At 37.0% G+C, this 23,354-nt stretch overlaps 1 protein-coding gene and 1 pseudogene across 2 annotated transcripts; both read right to left on the reverse strand.

The window, feature by feature from the left end:
• Positions 1-6,320: 6,320 nt before the first annotated feature.
• On the reverse strand, positions 6,321-14,584 carry LOC114320319 (serine/threonine-protein kinase PBL35-like; annotated as a pseudogene). Its single transcript, XR_014357195.1, has 8 exons — positions 14,379-14,584; positions 13,115-13,434; positions 12,870-13,005; positions 12,220-12,357; positions 12,031-12,139; positions 8,184-8,212; positions 6,786-6,883; positions 6,321-6,455 (listed from the first exon to the last, which is right to left on the reverse strand). The product of XR_014357195.1 is annotated as a serine/threonine-protein kinase PBL35-like (transcript).
• Positions 14,585-20,646: 6,062 nt separating this feature from the next.
• On the reverse strand, positions 20,647-21,696 carry LOC145813824 (uncharacterized). The gene has a single exon (XM_082909937.1). The coding sequence runs from the start codon at positions 21,694-21,696 to the stop codon at positions 20,647-20,649; it is 1,050 nt and encodes a 349-aa protein (XP_082766063.1).
• Between the last annotated feature and the right edge of the window lie 1,658 nt (positions 21,697-23,354).

A 23,354-nucleotide genomic window follows, 5' to 3' on the forward strand; every position in this document is an offset into this window, starting at 1 on the left:
TGCTTATAGGTAAGCAGCTTTGTGGGAGTGTAACTAAGTCACATAAAGTTTTCTTAGTAAAGGTGACGTGAATTGAGTTTTGGAACTCTATAAGATAGAGAATTCTAAGTATAGCGCTTTATATAGCATAGTTGAGAATGGAAAGAAATTTCCAATATCCTAGGGACAGTGGGAGTGATGTGCCTACTAGTGGATTACTCCATTAGCGAAGAATATTCTACATTCTTAGTTACGTGGTAACAAATATGAAAATTTTCCACATCATCACTGGGTGATTGAGAAGGAAATATTCGTGATTTCTCCGCAAGATAATAAAGAGCCTAGGATAATGCCAAAGGCTCTCTAGTTCCCTACTTTTAGAAAAGTGGATCAACGTTGCGCAGTTTAAGACAAAGTCTTTGAGAATTAACCATTTCTAGGATTTGGTTGACTTTCCGCTATGACGCAAAATTGTTCTAAAGTTATGCGCGATTTGGATAGTCATTTTTTGAGGCATAAGGCTCACTAGATACTGAAAAGTCGCACTATTGAGGAAGGTGTAGACCATGAGAAGACTTCCTCCTAGGGAGTGAGGTTCCTTTGACTTAGGCTATGATTGACATGAGTTCGGAATTTTGATTTGTGGACGTTGTGACCCAACTTTTCGTTGGAGAATTGGATAAGTAGATCCGTAGGGATTTACCTTCTGCTTTTATGGTGAAAAGTTAAAAGCACAAAAAAAAAAAAAAAAGAGGATTGCTAATGTAGCTCGACTTTTCATACTCCTTTCGGATACGATTGCCCTACAGTTCAGATTGCTGTGGTTCTGAATTTGATCTCACAAGTGCAATGTGAAATAAATAAACACAAAAGAGTCCAAATCCAGAAAATCTTTTGGAAAATCGATTTTGAATCAAAATGCCAAAAATGGACTGCTTTGCCAAATATAGAGTCGCCACCTAAATATTTTTAGAAAAGTTAGGAAACCCCGAGACTTGTGCCAAAGGCCACTTATCCGTCATCACCAAAATGTTTCGGCTGAGGAACTTAGGTACGAGAGAGGAAGGTCATGAATTGAGCACCACACTCGCCTGATCAAAGATCGGCCTCTACTAATCATGATGTGATTCTTATTTACATTATATGCTCTTGTTCCGATTATTAGGCTAACATTACTATGTGATGCGCACATAAGTATAGACTAATTTGCAAAAATTGAAACATTTTGATTTCATGTTTGTTTAAAAAGATGAACCACTTGAAAAAGTGATCTCATATGTACATTCATCAAATTATTCCAATTCAAGCAAATAGCCTTCATCCACAGGCATTCAAACAGATATAGCACTTAAGCACTTAGCCTCATGGTAAGTATGCTAGATAGGGCAACAATCACACACATACGATATACTAAAGCAATAAAAGCTCACCTAGTACTCCAAGGTAAGCCAAACAAAGCAAAATAATTAGAAAAATGCATGTTCCTAACTAATGCGATATGACTAATGCAACACATGCGATACCCAACTAATAAGCTCAGCTACTAGTTTTGACATTTGAAACAACTTGATTGCATGCAGTTTCAACACGTATTCAATGAAGTATGTAAACTACAATGCTTTGTTAGAATGACGAACCGAGCCTCGATGCATGCAAAACAAATGGATGCAAACATGGGAAATGCTAAAAGAAACATGATGTTCTAAGCTACCCATCATAAGCGAGTAAATAAAAGGGAGAAATGTGTGGGGTTAGAAGACATACACATTATTACATATTTGGCCATCGCACAAGAGAGCCCGAATAAATAAATTAGCTAAGCTACTTAACTAATTATTACAAACTAAATGAAATAAACTAATTACGCTAGCTAATTATTACAACACTACAAATTAACTAACTACTTTAGCTAATTATATAAGTACAACACAAAATTAACTAGCTATTCTACTTAGTTTAATACAAAAACTAACTAACTAATTACAATGCTCAATTAATTAGCCCCGAGGAATGAGGGTTGACCCATGCATGCACGTGGATTTCACTCGAAAAAGTCCACTGTTTTGCTGCCAGAATGCCTCTGTTGTACAATTAGAAAATTGCACTATTTTTCCACCTCAACCTTTGCTCTGCTCTGCTAGAAAAAGGACACTGCCAGGCCCAGAAGTAGTGGCCGGCCGGCTAGTAAAAGTGGCCTGCCGGCCACTAATATTGGTTCTTTCCTGCTGCAACAGAAAACAAATAGAGTACAAACAGAGCATTCTTAAGGGATGTTTGTCATCAAATAGCTCAAAGGAAGGGTAGGCTTGATTTGCAAGCCATCAATCGACGCAATTTCATTGCATGATGACTTATAAACCAAGGGGTACAATTTTGATAAATGCACAATAAAAGACTCACAAAACCTCCTCCCTATCATGGATTGATTAAGGGAAGTGGTTGACCTTGAAAACTTAAACCATTTCATCACTAACAAGTATGAAATGGCCCAAGTCTCCATGTGTTCAATTAACATCTGATTGAACACCAAATCATTTTATTATCTTGCTCCATTTTATCCCAATTTTAATTATCTCTTTTAATTACCCTTCCATTCCTTAATTCATTTAGTCCAAAAATGAAGATTAAGTCCTCTAATAGAAAGAAGTGTCAAACAAATGATTGTTTTAGGCATGAGAGAGATGTCATGCCGTTGGTAATGAACCTTCGAAGAGATTAAACCATTAAGCACAATGACCTCAATCTCAAGCTTAAACAATCCATCAGTTGAAACAACTCTCAAAGCAAATGAAAAATCAAGAAATGAGGGAGGTTGCAGAGATGCTTAGAGGTGAACACAAGTATGGAAAGTAAGAAATAAATGCTATCAACTCAAATAGGTTAGTGGCTAAGGCCTAAATGGTGCCTATTGTGACGACCCCACCACGTATAATAATTAGCACTTAATTTTGAATTTTAATTGCCAATTATTCTAATTTAATTTGGGATTTATGAAAATTATGGAAATTGACTCGTATATGACTCTATTGAGGATTTATTTTGGAATTAGAAATTGAAAGCCTAAATGGCTCAAGACAGTACAAATGGTGAATTGAATTATTTTCATTTCGAGTATTAGACCATATGGGAGTTTAATTAAATATTCAATTCATATTTATAAAATTGAGATTTGGTTAATTGGGTCCGAACTAGAGTTAATTCAGTTATGAGGATTGGGAATTAAAGATCATTATGAATAAATTTATTTGTGAGGTGTTCAAATGAATATGTAATTTATTGATGGAAATCTTGAGTTAATCTGAAATTGAAGGCCTTAACAATGTGAGAAGCCAAAATTGATGATGAAAATAAATTTAATTTGATATTTGGATCCTTTTGAAAGTTTGATTAAAAATCTGATTCAGATTTATAGATTTAAATATAATTAATTGGGCTCTAATGGAAGTCAAATTAGACTAATTAAATTATATAGGATTTGTGATTGGTTATAATTAACTTAGTTATGTGTTAATCAAGATTTATTTAGATTAAGTGTTGCTTAATTAAATCAATCCTAATCATAAATTGAATTATGGAATGATCTAGAATTGAGGGTGTATTTGGAGATGGGTGCGTAGAGAATTCTATGTGTACAGAGAAATCTGTGTGTGTGTGTATGAGGATGTTGTGCTGGAGCTTTTTGTGAGAGTGTGTATAAACGTGTGCTATGTTGATGACAAGAAGTGAGGTGTGTGTGTGCGTATAACTTGATGGAGTTCAAGTCATTGTAAAATAAAATAAAAAAAATACATAAAAAAAATAGAAGAAGACCAAGAGAGAAAGAGAAAGAGAGAGAGAGTTGAGGGTTCAATTCTTTGTTGAAGAAGAATTCAGTTTGCTGGAACTTTTGAAGAAGCTCCAGAGAAACACATAAGGGAAAATAGAGGAAGCAAGAGAATGCGAGTTGGAGAGCTCGAGAGTGTAGAGAGAGAAACCCACTTTTGTGCTAAGAACTGAAGATGAGGTAGAGAGCTAAGGAAAGAAAAGCTAGGAAAGTGAAGGATTGAATAGGAATCCACCAAGTTGAAGACTATAGGTAAGGATTTTAAGCTTGATTTACTACAAGAAATTGCATTTTTCGCAACGCAACAAAATATGTTGCTAAAAGGGAAAATTCGTTGGCAAAGAGTTTTGCCGACACACAAAGCTACGTTGGCAACCCGTAGGCAAAAATGAGTTAGCAAAAGTTTTTGCCGACGAAATTATCATTGCGTTGGTAAAAGTAATGCCTTTAGCGATGAACATAGTCGTCGATAAAAGCCTCCATCCATCGTCGGCAATTTACCTTGCGTTGGTAAAAGTCATTCAAATATGATGATTGTGTGGCACTTTTCGCGACACAAATTTGCATAGGCAAAAAATATACTTTTACCAACAACATATGCGTTTGCAAAAGTAAACTTTTGGCGACACATTTACGTCGGTAAATGTTGCCATTTGCCGACGATTTGTTTGTTGCTAAAGCTTTACTTTTGGCAACGACAAATTGGCATTGGCAAAAAATACATTTATACCAACACAATATGAGTGGGCAAAAGTAACTTTTAGCGACACATTTACGTCGGTAAATGTTGCCATTTGCCAATGATTTGGTTGTCGATAAAGCTTTAGTTTTGGCAACAACAAATTGGCATTGGCAAAAAAAACACTTTTAGCAACACAATATGAGTGGGCAAAAATAAACTTTTGGCTACACATTTACCGACAAGTTGTTTGTCGAGAAAGCTTTACTTTTTAACAACAACAAATTTGCAGCGGCAAAAATAATTGAAACTCATTTATAATTTTTTAAAAGATTTACAGATTTACAAGAGGCATCCCTCAGACACCACTATAACAAACTAATAACATTGATATGAAATCACACAAAATACCCCCTCCATACCCCCTCTATACCCTTCTAGCCAAAACACCAGCAGTTACTCGAACTTACACCTAATGACAACCCCCATTAATGAAAACCTGATCTATTACAGATTGGACAAAAAGTCCTGCACCCTTCCAAACATTAACAACACCAGCAAACATCCAACAATAACACATCATCACCTCATCGTAACAAACACCATCACAGCAGCATCACCACAGCATCTCAGCAACAGCAGCAACATCACAGCAGCACCAAAAGTATAGCAGATTAGTATAGCAGATCAACAAATAGATTCAACACAGATCATCACCAGTTCAGAAAACCATTTCAACTCAGCAACCCAAACAAAATCATATAACCAAATCAGAATTGACGCAGCAGTTTACCTCATTTACTAGAACAGTCAGAAAACAAATCAAACAAAACCAGCAACAAAACAACTCAACCAAATCAGAAATCAGGACAAACAGATCGCATCAATCAAAAGCCCCAGCATTAGAGGCAGAGCACACAAAACAGAGCCAATCAGCACCAGATTCAACGTAACACAACATCATGGCACAAAAGTATCCACCAAACAAGCTTGAATAATTACCAACCATTTCCACACCTTAAAGATTTTGACTCACCCATTTTATATTTGAGACAATCTCATGAATGGAGTAGAAACACCCCATATGATAAGACTTCAACCATTATAATTGTCATTTTACTGGGACTATGTTGCTCAAGAAGGGTTTCCCATGTATGAACAAAGTACTGATGATGATAGCCACAGTAATTGTCAATCATTGTTTGATGATAATTGTGGAAGTGATGATATCTTATCAGATTCTGAATCTGATAATAGTGATGGATCTCAATCTATTGGTAAGGGTAAGGGAAAGGGTAAGGGTAAGAAAAGACAGTTCAAGGTTGGCATGCTATTTCCTAGTATTGACATGTTTAGAGATGCCTTACGGGACTATGTTGCTCAAGAAGGGTTTCAGCTTGTATGGGAGAAGAATGAGAGAACAAGGATTTCTGCTCACTGCGGTAGCCAGGGCTGTCCGTGGAGAATTCATGCCTTTCTATTGCCTGATGGCATCATTTTTAGGATCAAGACAAATGCTGTAAAATTTTAAAAAGACCAATCGCAAAGCTATGTATCTCAAAACATCAGTCATTAAATGTGTGTATCCCAACCTCTACAAAAGCCACTAAAGAAAAGTTATGCACTTGTACCTTGAACCGATTATCAAATTTGGAGACGACAATTACTCTCTGTCTAAATGTTGGTTCACTTTCTGTCAGTCCTCAATCTGTAAGGACCAAGTTTTACATATGAATCAGCCAATCCTAAAAAACAGTTCCAGACTTCCAGTTATTATGCATATACTTGGAATATTTGCTATGGTTTATAAAGGTAAATATTGTAGCTTGAGCCAACCATTTAAATCTGAAGGCTTGAGTTAGCTGCTAAGATAACTTCCACCAAGGCATAAGCAACAACTGGCTCCTCCTCATACACACAGGACGGGTTTTCTAACATATGAAATAATTTAAAGATTAGAAAACCTTCAAGCATCTAGAAAAGGAAGAAATGACAACATAGAATTATCAAACTCATGTAATAAGCGACAATAACACCAGAACGTTCAAATTTCAAAGAAACTTGCACAAATAAAGTAATTTGTTGCAATAGCAAAAGAAACTATGAACTATGCTCATCCAACCCCAAAAAAAGGAGAGAGAGAGAGAGAGAGAGAGAAGAATACCAAGATCTATCCTTTTCTGAATCCTCTACTACTAATGTAAAAAGTCATATTTTGAGAATTGAACATCCCCCTAAATATGTTTGAAGGTCAAATGAATACACCACAGTCTAGTCTAAAAATAAGAACATACTAGTTGTTACCTTCCCTTCAACATGCATGCCCAACAGGTGCAACTTCACCCACATTCTGAGACCTATTCTCTTCCTTAGTTTCACAGCAAGTATTGCACTCATATCATCTGAAGTGTATTAGAGATACAGTGCCCATGATAGGCAGAAAAACAAATGACATTGAACTATATCGGTCCTCATATTGGTCACTATCCAATAATTCAAACCGATAGAATGCTTAACCATATATAGGCAACAAATTATTGTAAGAACTAATACTGAATCAAAACAAGCCTTTAATTGGAAACTAGGGAGTTCTTAAAAGAAATTCACCAAGTGGAGCTGAGAAGTATCATGAAACCTGCCTAACCAGAATAGTAGGATCTAAGAACAATAGGAATTTCCATCACCATGTTTGTCATCCACCAATTGTTCAAACAGCCCTCAAAACTATACAATTCTTAGTAACTTTTAAGCCATCAGGTTAACAGAAGTTAAGTTGAGTAATAATTCAAACTAATTCATTGGCTGTCATGTTTACACTAGGAGAGTAAGTTATATAAAAACACTCAATTCTCAAAATTTCAAACAGAATTTAAAACATGTTCTACCATAAAAGAACTATTAGTCTATTTGAAGCATACCTTTGTACAATCTGCCACAGCCTTTTTATGCTCCCCAATTTCTTTGTACAATTTGCCACAGCCTCATGTACCATTGTATGAACCATTTAAGAGCGGGGAAAACCAAAAAACACAACACTTCCATGAAGGTCCCATGATCGTGTTTGACACATGTTGACAATAACACATCAACACACTCGTAGACATGTGTTTGATGCATTGTGGTCCAAAATTTAGAAATAACTTTCATTTTCTCAGACACAGTCAACACATCTCAAATACCCCCCCTCTCTCTCTCTCCCTCTCAGCACATCCCAAACTGTCCAACATTTATTTTTAAGAACTTTTGACATCATACACAAGAAAATTACAAGTCAAGCATGCAACAACCACTTTTCAATAATACTAAAGTAACATGACCTATGAAGCATGGATACAGATAAAATATAGATACAGTGATACAACAATACCTACAAAAATAAGATTCTAGTATGGTTAAGATATGTTAGAATGGTATAAATCATTTAAAAAAAAAATTAAAATTAAAACCACGTCATTTGATTCTTGTTTTGTTTCACTCAATACTCTTAATATAGCTAGACGACGATCAATACCGATTCATCTCCCAATACTGCTATTAAAACCTTAAATGCACATTTTCAACAGATGATTTGCACCCTTGTTGATCCTATTGTATTTTTCTACTCAAATATAATCTTGTTCTGACATAAAGTAGATTTGTCACAAAAGATCCATCTCAGGAATCAATTAGCTCAAGCTATCTAAAATAGGTATGACTTTGTACCTGTCATTACATATTCTGGAGCAGCATAGTGTGGACGCGCCCCGCGTGAGGGCCTCACCCCACAGTTCGTACTCTATTTGTTTCACGGTCTTTAATCTTGAACCAAAGAGTCCAAATCCGGCAAATCGTTTTGAGAAAACAGATTTTTAGAAAAGAAGTGCCAAACATGGACTGTTTTGCCAGATACAGAGTCGCCACCTAAATATTTTTTTATGGGAGAATTTAGGAAACCCTGACTCGGTGCCAAAGGCCACGTGTCTGTCATCACCAAAGTTGCCTCGGCTCGGGAGCTTGGGTACGATTGGGGAAGGTCAGCTATGAGCACCCCCTCTCGCCCGATCCGAAGATCGGCCTCTACTAACTGTGATATCCGTTTTTGAAAACGTTATGTGTTCTTATTCCGGTTATTAGCCTAGAATTACTATGTTATGCGCACAACAAACAAGTATAGACCAAATCGCCTAAATTGGAACAAAACATTTCATGCTTGTTTTGAAAATGGTTTGCTACTCGCAAGTAGGCTAAAAATGTAGATTTCGCCACCCTCAAGTGGGCTTTAGAAAAGATGATTTTGCCACTATCTAGTGGACTTGAAACTCACAGTTTTAATGCGTTATCCCAATTCAGTTAATTCAACCTCCATCCACAGGCATTCAAGCAGTTATATCACATAAGCAGCTAGCCTCATGGTAATCATGCTATTATGGCAACACTCACACGCATGCGGTATGCTAAAGCATAAATGCTTATCGAGTACTCCAAGCCAGAACAGAAGCTAGTTAGTAATCATGTGCATGATCCTAGTTCATGTTGAGATGGCTAATGCAACACATACAAGATGCAACTACAATAGGCTCGGCTATCCTAATGATGGCATGTGAAATGCTGCAACTAACAGGTATTCAACTTGGAATTGAAATACAAGTGCAGTTAGTATGATGTATTGAGCCCGGTGCATGTAGGACAAATGTATGGATGCATGCATGCATAGCATAAGGTATGGTAATTTAAATATGCCCTAATACTAACCATCAAAAGCAGGTAAGTAAAAGGGAGAAAGAAGTGGGAGATTGGAAGACATGCACACACGCACCCACACTTATTACAAGTTAGCCCTTACTCGGAGGGACCGAAAGAATAATACAATTTAACTAACTAACAAGCTAATTAAATATTACAGACCAACTAATTAATTAAGCAAATTAATTAATCTAATTTAAGCAATAAATAGCCTCGGGAAGAAGGTCCAATGCGATGCGTGCTCGATTCCGTTCGGAAGTCACTGCCATGCACAAGCTGCCTCTGCTTTGACTGTTCTGCTTCTCTGAAGACTGCACAAGTCCCAGGGTTGATTCTCTGAGTGCTGTGGAGCACCACCGGCCGTGAGGAATAGTCACCGGCCATAGGGAATGGTCATCGACCATAAATTAATCCATCGGCCACTTATGGATAGCCGGTTGGCACTGCAGATGGCCGGTCGGCCAAATCTTCTTGCAGAATCTGTTTTTGACAGTAGCAGAGGGCAAAACATAGCATGGCAATGCATTTCAAGCAAATGTGTGCAGGGCCACTCTCCCAATCATGTTATGGACTCAAGGGAGCGTGGTCCTCGACCCTCGGGCCATCAATTATGCATGATGGCCTAATAAGCCATGTTTGCAACTTAATGTAAAAATGCATGTAACAGAGAGGAGATGAATGCCAACACCCTATCATGTTGGGGTCAAGGGGCTTGGCGACCGAGGGTTGAGACGTGTTTTGTCACTTGAAGTGCAAACACTCCTCAGCCCTCAAGTTTCGCTTGACACCCCCCAACCAAACAATGCAATGCATTTATACAAATTTGGCTCAAAGATGCAACATGAATAATGCAATGCGAAGGGGGAAACCTCAGCCCACCCCAAAACAGTGACAAAAGATGCCTAAAATGATGAACAAATACTCATGCAAGCATACACACCAATAGGCCCAAGATTAAGGCATAACCAAGGGGTATTCTACTACCACTACCCCAAGCCAACATGGCATGAGCTATACAACCAAAAACAGAGTTTGGATGCATTGAAATAAGTCCTAAAACCCTCTGATATGGCAGCCCCGAAGGCTTAAACACTTAGGCATGCACAATGCTCATTTCAAGGCATAAAAGGACGCATCTTCAAAGCATGAAAGAGGTGTTGAATGCAAGCATACAAGCATGGTTTGGGGACTGAAATGACATGGCAAATGACTCCAACTCATTGAAATAGGCCAACTAGGGCATGTTTATGACTCACACACTTTGGGCTCACAAGCCAAAATGCATAGCAACCACATCAAACATGTCAAGCATGACCAAAACAGTAATCAACAGACCTTAAGCATGGAAAAATAATGCTAAAACCTTCTTAGGACCAAGCCAAAAACATGCTCAAATGATATGCTACAACATGATACACTTTAAGCCAAATGATGGGATTTCAAAGCAAGTGTATTATACATGCAAAAGGCCAAAAAAAAAAACCAACATGAGGCAGAGACAATACATGCTAAATGAGCACCAAATAAGCTCTGAAATAAAGCCAAACAAGACTAGGCATGCATGCTACCATATTGAGCCAAATATGCAAACAAAAGAGAGACCAAGGGAGAGGGGTGTCCCTCCTCTAAGAAAAACCTCAAAACCTCTTCTTCACCACTAAAAATCCACTGGATTTCAGTGGTGAGAAAGCCAATACATAAGAGTAACCAAAGCCTAACAAAAGAGCACAAAAAGAGGCCAAAAGAGGCCTAAGAAGGGGAGGTTGGCCCCAAACAACCAAATGACCTTAATGAAAGATCTCAAGCATGAAAATACAAGACTTTTTTCAGTTATACACAAAGTCTAAAACAGCAAGCAAGGTAGGCAAAAATCTAGTGCAAGATTGGGGAATCTAAAGTAAGGATGTTACCCTTAAAGAACCCTTGAGGAACAGCAAGATCAGCCACCTTCCTATGATCAAAACCAGTCCAAAAACTCAAGAACAAACCCTCTAATCCTTTTAAGGTCGAAGTGTGGTGTAATGGTGTGTGTCTTAGTGCAAAACTAAGGCCAAAACACACTTTTAGGCCACAAAACACACACAAAAGAGGAGAGAGAGGGAAATATAGAGAGAGAGAGTGATGTATATCAGAATATATGTATAAGCTCTGGTTTTTTTTGTTCAACCCCCAACAATGGAGGAGGGGGGCTCTATATATAGACAAAACAAAGGTTTGAAGCTTCTCAAAGAAGCTAAACAAAAAAAGGGGTCAAAGGGGTCAAAGGGGGCAAGACTTCCTGAGGAAACTAGGACAGTTGGCAAGCTTCTTGAGGAAGCTTTGACAAAGGGTCAAGCTTCCTCAAGAAGCTTTGACCAAAAGGATGCAAAAAGGGCAAAACAGCCAAATGTATGCCCCAGGGTAGGTTTGGTGCATTCCAGCTGGCACAGCTGGCATGCACCATGCTTGAAAAAGGTAAAAAGGTGCTACCGGCCAGAAAAGGAGGTCACCGGCCAAACAGATGGCCGGCCGGCCATACTGAGTGCCGACCGGCCAATGGTATAATTCACCAATGGCCGGTAGCCTCAAAACATGGCTGGTGGCCTCAAACCAAGGCCGGTGGGTGTCAGGGGTAGCTAACAAGCTACTTTCTACCCTCAGAAGCAAAAACACAAGTGTTTGGTGCAAAACCAAACACAGAACAGTCGAGTTGAGAGATCCTGAGGCAAGGCGCGTAGCCGAGACCTCCGAGAACTCAAAACAAAACACAAACATGAGTAATCGCCGAGTGTTTGAGCAGTGACGTCTAAGTCTTGAGGACGGTCAAAAATGGGATGTCTACACATAGCCATATGTTCCAACAACCCTTGTAGAAACATGCGTTTTGTGTCCTTGGGGCCCAGCTTTTGCCAGACCAAAATCTGAAAGCTTGGCAGTATACTCCTGTGAAAAAAATCCTTTTTAATAGCAGTTTCAGTAAAGCAAAAGACTTGATATATTCGTTAATAGCGGTTTCAGTTGATCAATCTTTAACCACATATCGAATCAAGCAAAATGTTAGACGTCTTGAAATCTCTATAAATGACAGGTTTAGGGCCACTATGGAGGAATGCTAACCCTTTAGCTGCACCAAGTGCAATTTTGATCCTGTTGGACCAATGGAGAGGTATTGTTCCTTCAAGAATTTTACCAGCATCAGCTTTTGTTTAAGAAACAGGGTATAAGATTAGACAGATAATAATAAGGTGGTTTGGAATTCAAATTGTTGTAGTAAGTTCACCACTGCCTAAAATCAATGTACTTTGATATCAAATACAATTATTTTCATGGGTTTTTTTATAACCTCAAATTCTTACGGGATAAAGAAATTTCAAATTGGTTGCATCTATCCTTTAGTCTGCAGAATAAAGTTTTTGCTCATGTTAAAAAATTGAGTCCACACATTGGGAAAACTACCCACATTTTTGGTATTTGATGCATTAATAAAATTAACCACACTAAGTGTATTAGTACCGCTACAAGGGGGATGGCGACAAATTAAAAAAAAAAAAAACTTTCACTAGATATCAGCAAAAACAAATGCAGATGTCAAATGAACAATGATGTCAGATTACCAATTTTCTAAAGGTAATAATCATGAAAATAAAGCATATATAGGAATTTAATCAAGAGAATTTCCACACTCACTTCTAAAAAGATGGTTTTCGAGGCTTCCACAGGTCATAAATTCATAAACAAGCAGCCGCTGATCATCTTCAATACAGTACCCGACAAGTTTAACAAGATTAGGATGGTGAAGCTGCCCAAGGAAGTCCACTTCAGCCTGTATACAATAAAAAGGTACAATTTAGTTACCTCCCATCATTTTTTTGCTTCTCACACACATCTTCTGAACAATCAATCTACTAACCCAAAGCAGATAACCTACTAACCACCCATTCTCTATGGCCCTGAAGGCCGTCTGGCTTTAAACTCTTCACCGCTACTGTCATCCTCGATCTAGGCTTTGCTGGCACTGTTCCATTTTCCTCTATCCATCCTTTGAAGACATATCCAAACCCGCCCTCGCCAAGAATACTATCGGCTCTGAAGTTTCCCGTTGCAGACTTTAGTTCCTGGAAAGTAAATTGGAGTAGCTGGCAAGGAGCTTTGCTTTCTAATGGCAGATGATCAGTATTATCAATTGAGTTTTGAGCTTCATTGGGAGCACACATCTCCCAATTACTAGCATTTAGGTATCGTGTCTCAGTAGCTGGATTTAAAGAAACTGAGGGTCACACTCTACTTATTATAAGTTGGAAAATTAACAAATAATTTAAGAAACAAGTGCAATTGAATTTGTCGAATTTCGACAAAATTGTCCATTGCATAAAGTTACATATGTCAAAAGAAGAAAGAGTAACTCAGTGCACAAGGCTCTTGCTAAAGCGGAGTCTGTGAGGGGTAGATTTATGTAGCCTGAGTGTTTCTGTGACTCAAACCTGCCTACAAGAAGGAAAGGGAAAATAGAAAAACCCATTGCACAGTTGTTACATTTCCTTAGGAAGCCAATTAAGGGAATAAATGCAGCTAAAAAAAGATTGAGTAAAATTTGGGGGAGAGCATTAGAACTACAGATGAAATATTTTTTCTCCAGTGGTCAAAGCAATTGACAATATCAAGAGAAAGTGAGCTATGCATCTCAGATTGTCCCAATTTTTTACAAAGATTGAAGAAAAATAATTATAGTCCTGGTGACTAGAGCTCAGGTTGCTAATCTTGGTTAGCAGAAACCATTTTGAGATCTCTTGGTTTGTTATTTTGAAATATCAAGAATACAGAACCTCTTTAAAATACTTTTGAACAACTCAAAATGCAAATCCCAAGCCAAAAGTGGGAAACAAGAATGCTTTGTTGGATTGGTTGGGATATCAGAGAGAGAGAGAGAGAGAGAGAGAGAGAGTGGACAAGGAGAAAGAAGAAGTAAATATCATAACAGAACAATGAAAATAGCTTTGACCATTTCTACAAACACATGGGGTACTCACCAGAAGAATTGGATAAATTATTGGTTCAAACAACTAGCAAAAACCCAACATGTAAAAAATGAAAATAACAGAAGAAAATTGAGAATCGGAGCAACACTAAATGCCTGCAATATGTGAATGAATCTGCATAGGTATACATACATACATATATATAATTACATATGATTACCTGCATCATAAACAAGACTGGTTCTAGGAATAGTGTTGGGAGTGTCTTTGGAAGCAGAAGGCTTGCAAGTACTTCTAACACTTTTCCTGAAAACTGCCCAACACCCACAGTTATTGTTCTCCATTGGAGCTCCCTCCCACTAACTCAACCTTTCATGGGTTGATTTGATTTTAAGTGCAGCTTGTAGCAAATGAGTAGTAGTGTGATGAACCTACCAAAGAGCAAACAAGGTTCACAAAAAGTCAAATAGAGTTTTGAGATAGAAAAATAAACTAATAAACACTACTGTAGAAGTTCGCATCATTAAATATGCAGACAAGTGTAGACAAGTTAATTATATTGTAAATGTGGTAAACTATATTATTTACGCCAGGACCTTAGCTTGTTCCCTCAGCTTTGCATCTACCGCAGCTTCCACTTCACTGCCAACCTCTATACTTCCCTCATTGATAGAACCCTTATGAACAAATATATTACCGACGGATTTTTTGACGTCTTTTATCTGTATAACAGCAGTCTGTTGGTTTCCAGCTTCTGAAATAAATAGAAAACCATTGTCTCCAATTTGACCACCTGATTCAGCATAAAATGGTGTCCTATTGAGAAAAACTTCCACTTCGCTGCCTTCGGAAACTTGTAGTACCGGTTTCCCATTCACCAAGAGAGCCTCAACTATTGCTCTGGTGGAAAGTGTTTTATAACCTAGAAATTTTGTGTCACGAATATTTTCAGCTAGATCTAAAAAAAACCTTTATATAACAAATAATAACAACTAAATAGAACACATCATAACAATTAGTAATGTAACCAAATTAATATCAAATGCATTTCAATATCCCACATTTTATTCAAATATCCAACAATACTAAACATAAGAATCCTAAAATGTGTCTAACTATATCCAACAATCCCAAACATAATAATTCCAAAAAGTATATAAACTTTCAACAAAATAACCTATAAAACGAAACAAAGAAAAATTAAATGAATGCCAACCTGCAAAACGATATATGTCACTATTGAACCACGAACATCCATCACACACCTGTGAACAAAAGGATAAAAACATGAGTATTTTATTAATGCATTAACTTCAACAATAATATACAAATATAGTTAAAATTAATCAGACAATTGTTGTGAAGCTATTGTTTTATCAAGCTATTGTATACAAAGGTTGTAATGCTAGGATTGTAATACAAAGTTTATATAATTTTATATTGTTGACACATGTTAGGATTGCTTAAATAAAGTAAATCAATTTAATAAGGTGTCAAATTTACCTCTATTTCAACCAAGAGAAGTTTCATCCTCCCTTACACCTGATGCATCCTCCCTGACATTGTTGCTTGGAACTAACCTCGGAATGTTTGCTAGATCTATCCCGTTTTTTGCTGCCAACATTTGAATGATAGTTTGCATTGTACTCATGTTTTGAGCCTGGTCAACTAACTGCTTTCCTTAGTCAGCTAATTGTTGTCACTGGTCAACTAACTGTTGTTGAAGAACAATCACCTTGGAGTTAGGAGCCTCAAAATGTGTAGAAGATGAAGTACTGTCCTTGCGGATCCCGTATCCCTTCAAGTAGACCGACCTCTTCCTAAGTACTTCCCTGGAAATCTGTTCCTCAAACAATGGATGTGTGACACTAGGTTGAGATTGCTCAGCGATCTTTGAAACCATAGTGGCCTATGAATGAATCATAAATAAGCTTAAAACATAATATCAAAATGCAAACATTTAGTATTGAAATTGAAATAGTTATGGTTACTTGATGTTCCTCAGCTGTGTTATTTATCCACACTCCCCCATATAGGTGACGTTTGTGGGTGTCCTCGAATAGTTTCGTAATAGTCGGTTTGCTTCCTTGTACCTTTCATTTCATTAGATTTTCTAGTCAATCAATAATTCTGTATTTATAATTTAGTATGTTCAAATTTGTAAATCTACACTTACAATGATAGATGCTCGCGATGCAAATGATCTCAAGCTGCTCGTATGATTATACTTCACACAACCTCTTGCTTTCATCATATTCTTTGACTTTTCCTACAAATAAAAAAAAAATTAGGTATTAATATACAGGAGGATGTTATTTTAGTAAATATTTTTATAAATACCTTCCAATCCTCAGTTTCCCACAGATTGTTAATCATCCATTCCCAATCATCCTTTGTACAAGGATATAGTATCTGACTTTTGAGGTCAGATACATTGTCTTCTTTAAGGGATTTGTAGTGTGTGTGTAATCTACTTTTCCATTCACTGTACAAAGTTTGGCACTTATGATCAATAATACATCTCACATCCACATCATTATTGTAGTCCCCAAAGTCAAAAGTTTGCTGCAATTGGAAATAACAAAATTCAATATATTTTATATGTCATTGCGATTAACATAAATAACATGTTAAATATATAACAGATATATTTCAAATTACTCCAACTCTTGTAACAATGGACTCTTTTAACCCAAAGGCAATTTCTAGCCATCCATCATTTCGGACTGGGGCATGAACTCGAATTTGTTGACCAAGAGCAGCTGCTAGCGATGTGGCGTAATCCCCTTCTATTGCTTTGGTCAAACGGTTAAGTGTAACGGGTATTCAATCACCACGTTCCTTTCTAATCTCGTCCACATTCTTTCCTCGGGTCGGTCCTCGTACACGTTTCTTGCCTAAAACTGGAATTGATGCTATTATGACCAAAATTTTATTCAATTTAGTTGACATAAAACATGAATGCACTAAATAAATATTGAGATAAGAAATTATCATTTCACTTAAGTGGTCATTTATTGCCCACCTCCACTGTTAGTCACAGTACATGGACTTGAAAGGTGGTCAGGTTGAGTGGCGGAGGTAGGGAGCTGATCGGGCCTAGTATGTAAGGCTAGAAGATGGATAGGTTGGGTCGAGACCTCAGGTGTGCTCTCTGAATGATTAACTTGTGTAGCTACAGGTCGTCTCGGAAGAGTAAGTGTATCTTCATCGACAGTACTTCTCTTTTCCCTAGGTGTTTGTGAAGCTATTAGGCGAGCTACACACCTATTTGTTTTCTTACTGGGACCCATACGAGTATCCTGACATAATATAAAAAAGAATTGTTAGTACATTTTCAATAATTTAAGGTTGCTTAATAAAAAATAAATTTGAAATAACTAAACATACCACAAGTAATATAACAAGTGAAAAAAATAGAGAAATTACTTTTTAAACACACATTTATTACCTCAATCACTTGAGAATCAAAAGACTCGCCATTATCACTTGAAGAACTCAGTCCTTCATCATCATCAAGTGGTTGATAGTCCTCGTCATTATCGGTTTCACCCACCTTTCTCTTTCCCACCCTACAACTTTCACTATTGTTCTTTTCAATAGAACCAAACATTGAATTCTTGAGGGACTTTATCCCTAGAGCATCAAATCCGATTTTATTTTTCTGGACTGTTTTTTTCCTATCCTTCTCATATTTCGTCATCTTCTGGACTAAGCCGCCGGGCTTCAGAAATGATTTACCGTTTCTGGACATCTTTGTAACTGTGCATATGGCATATAATTAAATGGAATGAAATAAGAAACAATGCTATGAAATTTGAAAAACAATGCCATGCAATGTAAACCAAGCAATTTATTATTAAATTATAACACTTGTCCATATAATTAAAAATCAAACACTACATATCATAATCTATATCAAGATCTATATCAGGATCTGCATCAACATCAGGTTGTCTATGCAATTCATCATCTTCATCATCATTATACTCTATGATTGTGTCATCCTCGTCATCATTGTGAACTAAATTCTCTGCCATTAGTTGATCATTGAACATGATCTTAGGATCCATATCATCCCTGCTGTATTGAACATCATTATCTTGGATCATTACCCCAACACCATTAGTGGTTTCATCCTGTTGAAAAGCATCATTAGAGACATCATCCCGCTCTGGTATATCCCATACTAACCGATGCTTAGCACGTTCAATGACTCTCCAATTTTCGCCTTTGTTGGTATCATTGACGTAGAATACTTGTCTTACCTGACTAGGTAGAACAAATTGGTCATCTTTATACCAAAGTCTTGTAACATCAATACTTGTGACGTGTTCATCGGAATATATTCACATTGGAACAAAACCACTGTACCCCCATGCAAGTATTTCAATTCCAATATTTTGCACAAGTAGCCGTAAAAATTAATTTGATTCCCATTATGGTCCCCTTCTACGACCAACCCACTATTTTGGCAGGTACGACGATTTTCATGGTTTCTAGTATGGAATCGAATTCCATTGTAGATGCACCCAGAATAAAAGTCAATTACCGATCCAGGACCATTTGCTAATGACCACAATTCGTCAGTTGCTTCAGGTGACCCTTTCGTTCGCAAATCATTCATCTACATAAAACACCATATAACAAGTGTACTAAGTTAATGTGAATTTAAAGTTTCAACAATTGTATTCAGTTATTTTCTTTAGTATATCTTACACGATTTTTGAACCATTTTGGAAATTCTTCTCGTTGTACCCGAGTTATGTCACGTCCTTGTAGATTATGTAAAATATTCTTCTGCTCCCTACCCAAGGAAATGTGATATACGTTATTAACTTAGAGAGTTCGAAACAAAATGGAACGATTATGCATAAACGTAATTAAACTTAAATACATACTCAATATATGGCTCCACCTCAGAGCTATTGTACAACACAAACCAGTGAGCCATTTCTCGTTCATTTTGCGAAGGTTCAAGAGCCCTTGTGATAGGTGAGAATAGACGAGCATTTTGGGTGAAGACCTCTATCCCGGGACCACGTTCACCACCATCGTCATTTCGTTCAGGTTTATCAATACCTTTTAAGTACATTGAACAAAAAGTAAGACACTCTTTGACAATGTAAGCCTCAGCGATAGAACCTTCTGGACGTGCTCTATTACTGACATACCCTTTCAAAGTCCCGAGAAACGTTCAACAAAAATTGACAATGAAAAATATGCTTCTTGATGCAAGAAAATTACTTCTTAAACAATAGTCTTTTATGGGTGGATTTTTGCACAATAGTTTAGTTATAACAAATTAATAAATAACCATATATTCATAATGATTACCTTTTGATCGGGTACATCCATCGATATTGCACCGGTCCAGCAAACATGGCCTCACGGGGCAAATGAACAGCCAAATGGATCATCACATCAAAGAAGGCTGGAGGAAAAATTTTCTCCAACTTGCAAAGTAGGAGCACAATTCGTTCCTCCATTTTTTCCAAATCAGTCTGCCTTAATGTTTTTGAGCACAGTTCTTGGAAGAAGTTTCCCAACTCAAATAGTGTTGTACAGATCTCCTTGTTCACAAAGCCACGTATGCCAATTGGTAGAAGTCGCTGAAGTAGGACATGACAATCATGGCTTTTCATGCCCTGATAATCTTCCATTTTTAGAAGTCACACATCTTGAGATGTTTGCTGCATAGCCATCTGGATAACTAATAGACTTCAAGAATTCACAAAAACCATCTATTTGTCGAGAATCCAATGTGTAGGCTGCCCGAGGCTTTACAACAGATCCGTTATCTTTCCTCTATAAATGCAATTCTAGCCTTATGCCCATTTCTTGCAAATCATCACGTGCTTTGTATGTGTCCTTGTTTTTCCCATCTATGGCCAACATCGTCCCGTAAAAGTTTTCACAAATATTCTTCTCAATGTGCATGACATCAAGATTGTGTCGGAGGTTTAATTTCTTCCAATACGGTAGCTCCCACATTATGCTTTTCTTTGTCCAATTCAATTCTTCAGACTCTCGTGGTCTTTTCTTGTTGGTAGGATCCTTTCCAAACTTGACTTCCCGCAATTGATCCAATTGAGCCATTACTTTTTCCACCAGTAAGTCCAAGGATTTCTTTCTAAGCTCAGTTAAACCATCAAACTTCTTGTCTTTCCTCCAAAGGTGGTTATCAGGCAAGTAAGCTCGATGACCCACCCACCCAATCTTACTGATCAACCCGCATGACAACGGATTATCATTACAAGGAGGGCAAGACAAATAACTTTTAGTTCTCCATCCGGATAAGTCACCATATGCATTGAAGTCATTTATGGTCCACATTACAGCTACATGCATCCGGAAGGTCTGTTTAGTGGAGGCATCGTAAGTCATCATGCCATTCTCCCACAACTCTTTCAACTCATCAATCAATGGCCTTAGGTAGACATCAATATCAGTCTCTGGTTGATTACGTCCATGAATAAGTAAGGACATCATGAAAAAAGGGCCTTCATACATCTCCAAGGTGGGAGGTTATAGGGCATGAGTATGACAGGCCACATGCTATAGGAAGTGCTTATGTTCCCAAAAGGGTTGAACCCATCGATGGCTAGGCCTAACCTAACATTGCGAGCCTCCTGGGCATACTCTGGATAATGCAAATCAAATTCCTTCCACTCTTTACAATCAGCCGAATGCCTCCCTACACCATCATCCACACGCTTATCACTATGCCATCTCATGTCTTTTGCCGTCTTCCTAGACATGTACAATCTTCTCAACCTAGGTGTCAATAGGAAGTAACGCAACATCTTGTGAGGGATCTTCTTACCCTTGCTATCATTTACTCTGTACCTAGATGCTTGACATGTGGGACATTTTTCCAAGTGAGCATTCTCCTTCCAAAATAGTACACAATCATGTTTACATGCATCGATGGGCTCGTACCCCAAGCCCAAGTCACGTAATAACTTCTTGCACTCGTAAATTGACCCTGGCACCACGTGGCCTTCTGGTAGAAATCGCCTTTGTATCTCCAAAACCTTGTCAAAAAACTTATTGCTCCACCTATTTTCTGCCTTCACATGTAGCATCTGAATAACGAATGATAACAAAGTATCCGAGTTTTTGCAACCTGGGTACAAGCAACATTGGGAAGCATCTAACAATTTATCAAAATGTCGTACATCCTCTCTTTCTAGAGTATCACCCTCCATAAAATTCCCCCTCTGATAGTCCTCTATCAGTTCATCATATTCATTTTCATCCTCGTCATTCTCACCATTTCTTTCATCAAGGTTATTGTGTTCTGGAAGTTCACCGTGTTCTAACCAAGTGGTGTATGATACTATCATCCCACTTATGAGCAAATGAGCCTTCACAACATCATACTCATGCTTATAAAAGTTACAACAGTTGATGCATGGGCACTTAATCTCCCTACCCTCATCCAAATGAACCTTTGCAAATTCAATAAATGAGTTCACCCCATCTACATATGGCTGACTGAATCTATCAGAAATTAACATCCAACTCTTGTCCATATCTAATCATAAAATAGTAGTTAATACTAATAGGACACAACCTTTAATTTATTATTATTATTATTTATTTATTTATTCTTTAAACATGAAGACAAAGTAGTTAATATAAGTGTAGAGTGACACATCATCGTCAATAAAGGTGCATCTACCTATAGGCTTTTTTAATTTTGTATCAAGGTTTCGACCAACAAATCCTTTAAAATTCTATTATATCTACATATATTATGTATTAAGTTAAGTGTTTTTTACATTTATCAACAAAAAAACAAAAAAATATATATTTTTAATGTCTGTTAAATGGTAAAAGGCAGTTGGCATGGCAATGTACTATTCCAATTCATTCCAATATCATTCTTAAAGGACATTACCTAATGGGCTCCTACAAATTAAGGGCATAGGGAAGGACTAAGAGTGGCTACAGGCCTAACCTCTGTAATATTTGTGGGAAGGGACTACATTTTTCAATTCCAACCCATATTTTCATACACGGGAACTCAAGCATTTACCACTACACCAATCAATACCACATCTTTGATGAAACTTCTATGTTTATCTAAAAGGGGTTTTCAACTCTCCTAAAAAGCCCTAGCACAAATTACATCCAGCCACTGCATCTAAATTTTCTACTAATGAACCTATCCATTTACTTCCTGTCATGCAACTTGATCATAAGATTTACACTCTTAGAGCATCTCCAACCACACTCTTTATTTTTCACTAGCTAAAGTATAAAAAAATGGCACTCTTTATTTTACCTAATTAGTTTAGCTATTGTGTGTTCCAACCATACTCTTTATTTTAGCTAGTCATCCAAACTAATTTAACCATTTTTCAAAACAAAAAATGCTATATATATATATATATATTACTCTTTTTCATAGAATGCCGCATATGCACCTACTCTCTAATATGGTTGACAATGTGACTTTTGCGATAATATTTTTAAAAATAATATTTTTAATATTAGTTTAAAAAATATTATAAAAAATAATTTTAAGTAATATTTAATTTTTTTTTAATAAAATTTATAGTATGTGAATATATTTCAACATATGAATTTGGTGGAACCATCTTGAAAGGGAAGGGAGGGGAAGAATAAAAGAAAACAATAAAGAATATGAATCAACAAAATCACCATGCTTATTCTATCAAGCCTATATATTATAAAACTAATATACACTCCATGTTACTTTTATAACATTCTATCCAAAAACAGGAAAACCTGACAACAAAAATGAATTCGGGCATTTTTTCGTTGCTAATGGGAATTACCTCACTAATTGAATGACAGTAGTGGATATATATAAGAATATGAATCTACAAAATCACCTACATCTTCAAAAATGTAATATAACCATGCCATATTTAAGTTTGCACGAGTGTGCAGACATAACATCTTATACTGCTAATTTTCACTATAAATATTTCAATGTGTAAAAATCAGAATTCTATTAAAAACATAAATTGATGGGACTTGATGCTACACAGCAACATATGGGGCATCTCAATTAAGCATAGTTCTAGTCTACAACCACATATAAGAGACCAAATCATAATCACTCACAATAATGGGAGTCAATACCAACGAAGCTACATATGCAGACATCTTTCTTGCACTCTTAACCATAATGTACTCTATCTATCAGATGTTAAAATAA

This window comes from Camellia sinensis, chromosome 15 (assembly GCF_055761805.1).
Source record: "Camellia sinensis isolate YWXY chromosome 15, ASM5576180v1, whole genome shotgun sequence".
Taxonomy (NCBI): Eukaryota; Viridiplantae; Streptophyta; class Magnoliopsida; order Ericales; family Theaceae; genus Camellia; species Camellia sinensis.

Coding starts and splice junctions, on each gene's coding strand:
- LOC145813824 (XM_082909937.1), bottom strand. CDS start 21,696: ATGGACAAGAGTTGGATGTTAATTTCTGATAGATTCAGTCAGCCATAT.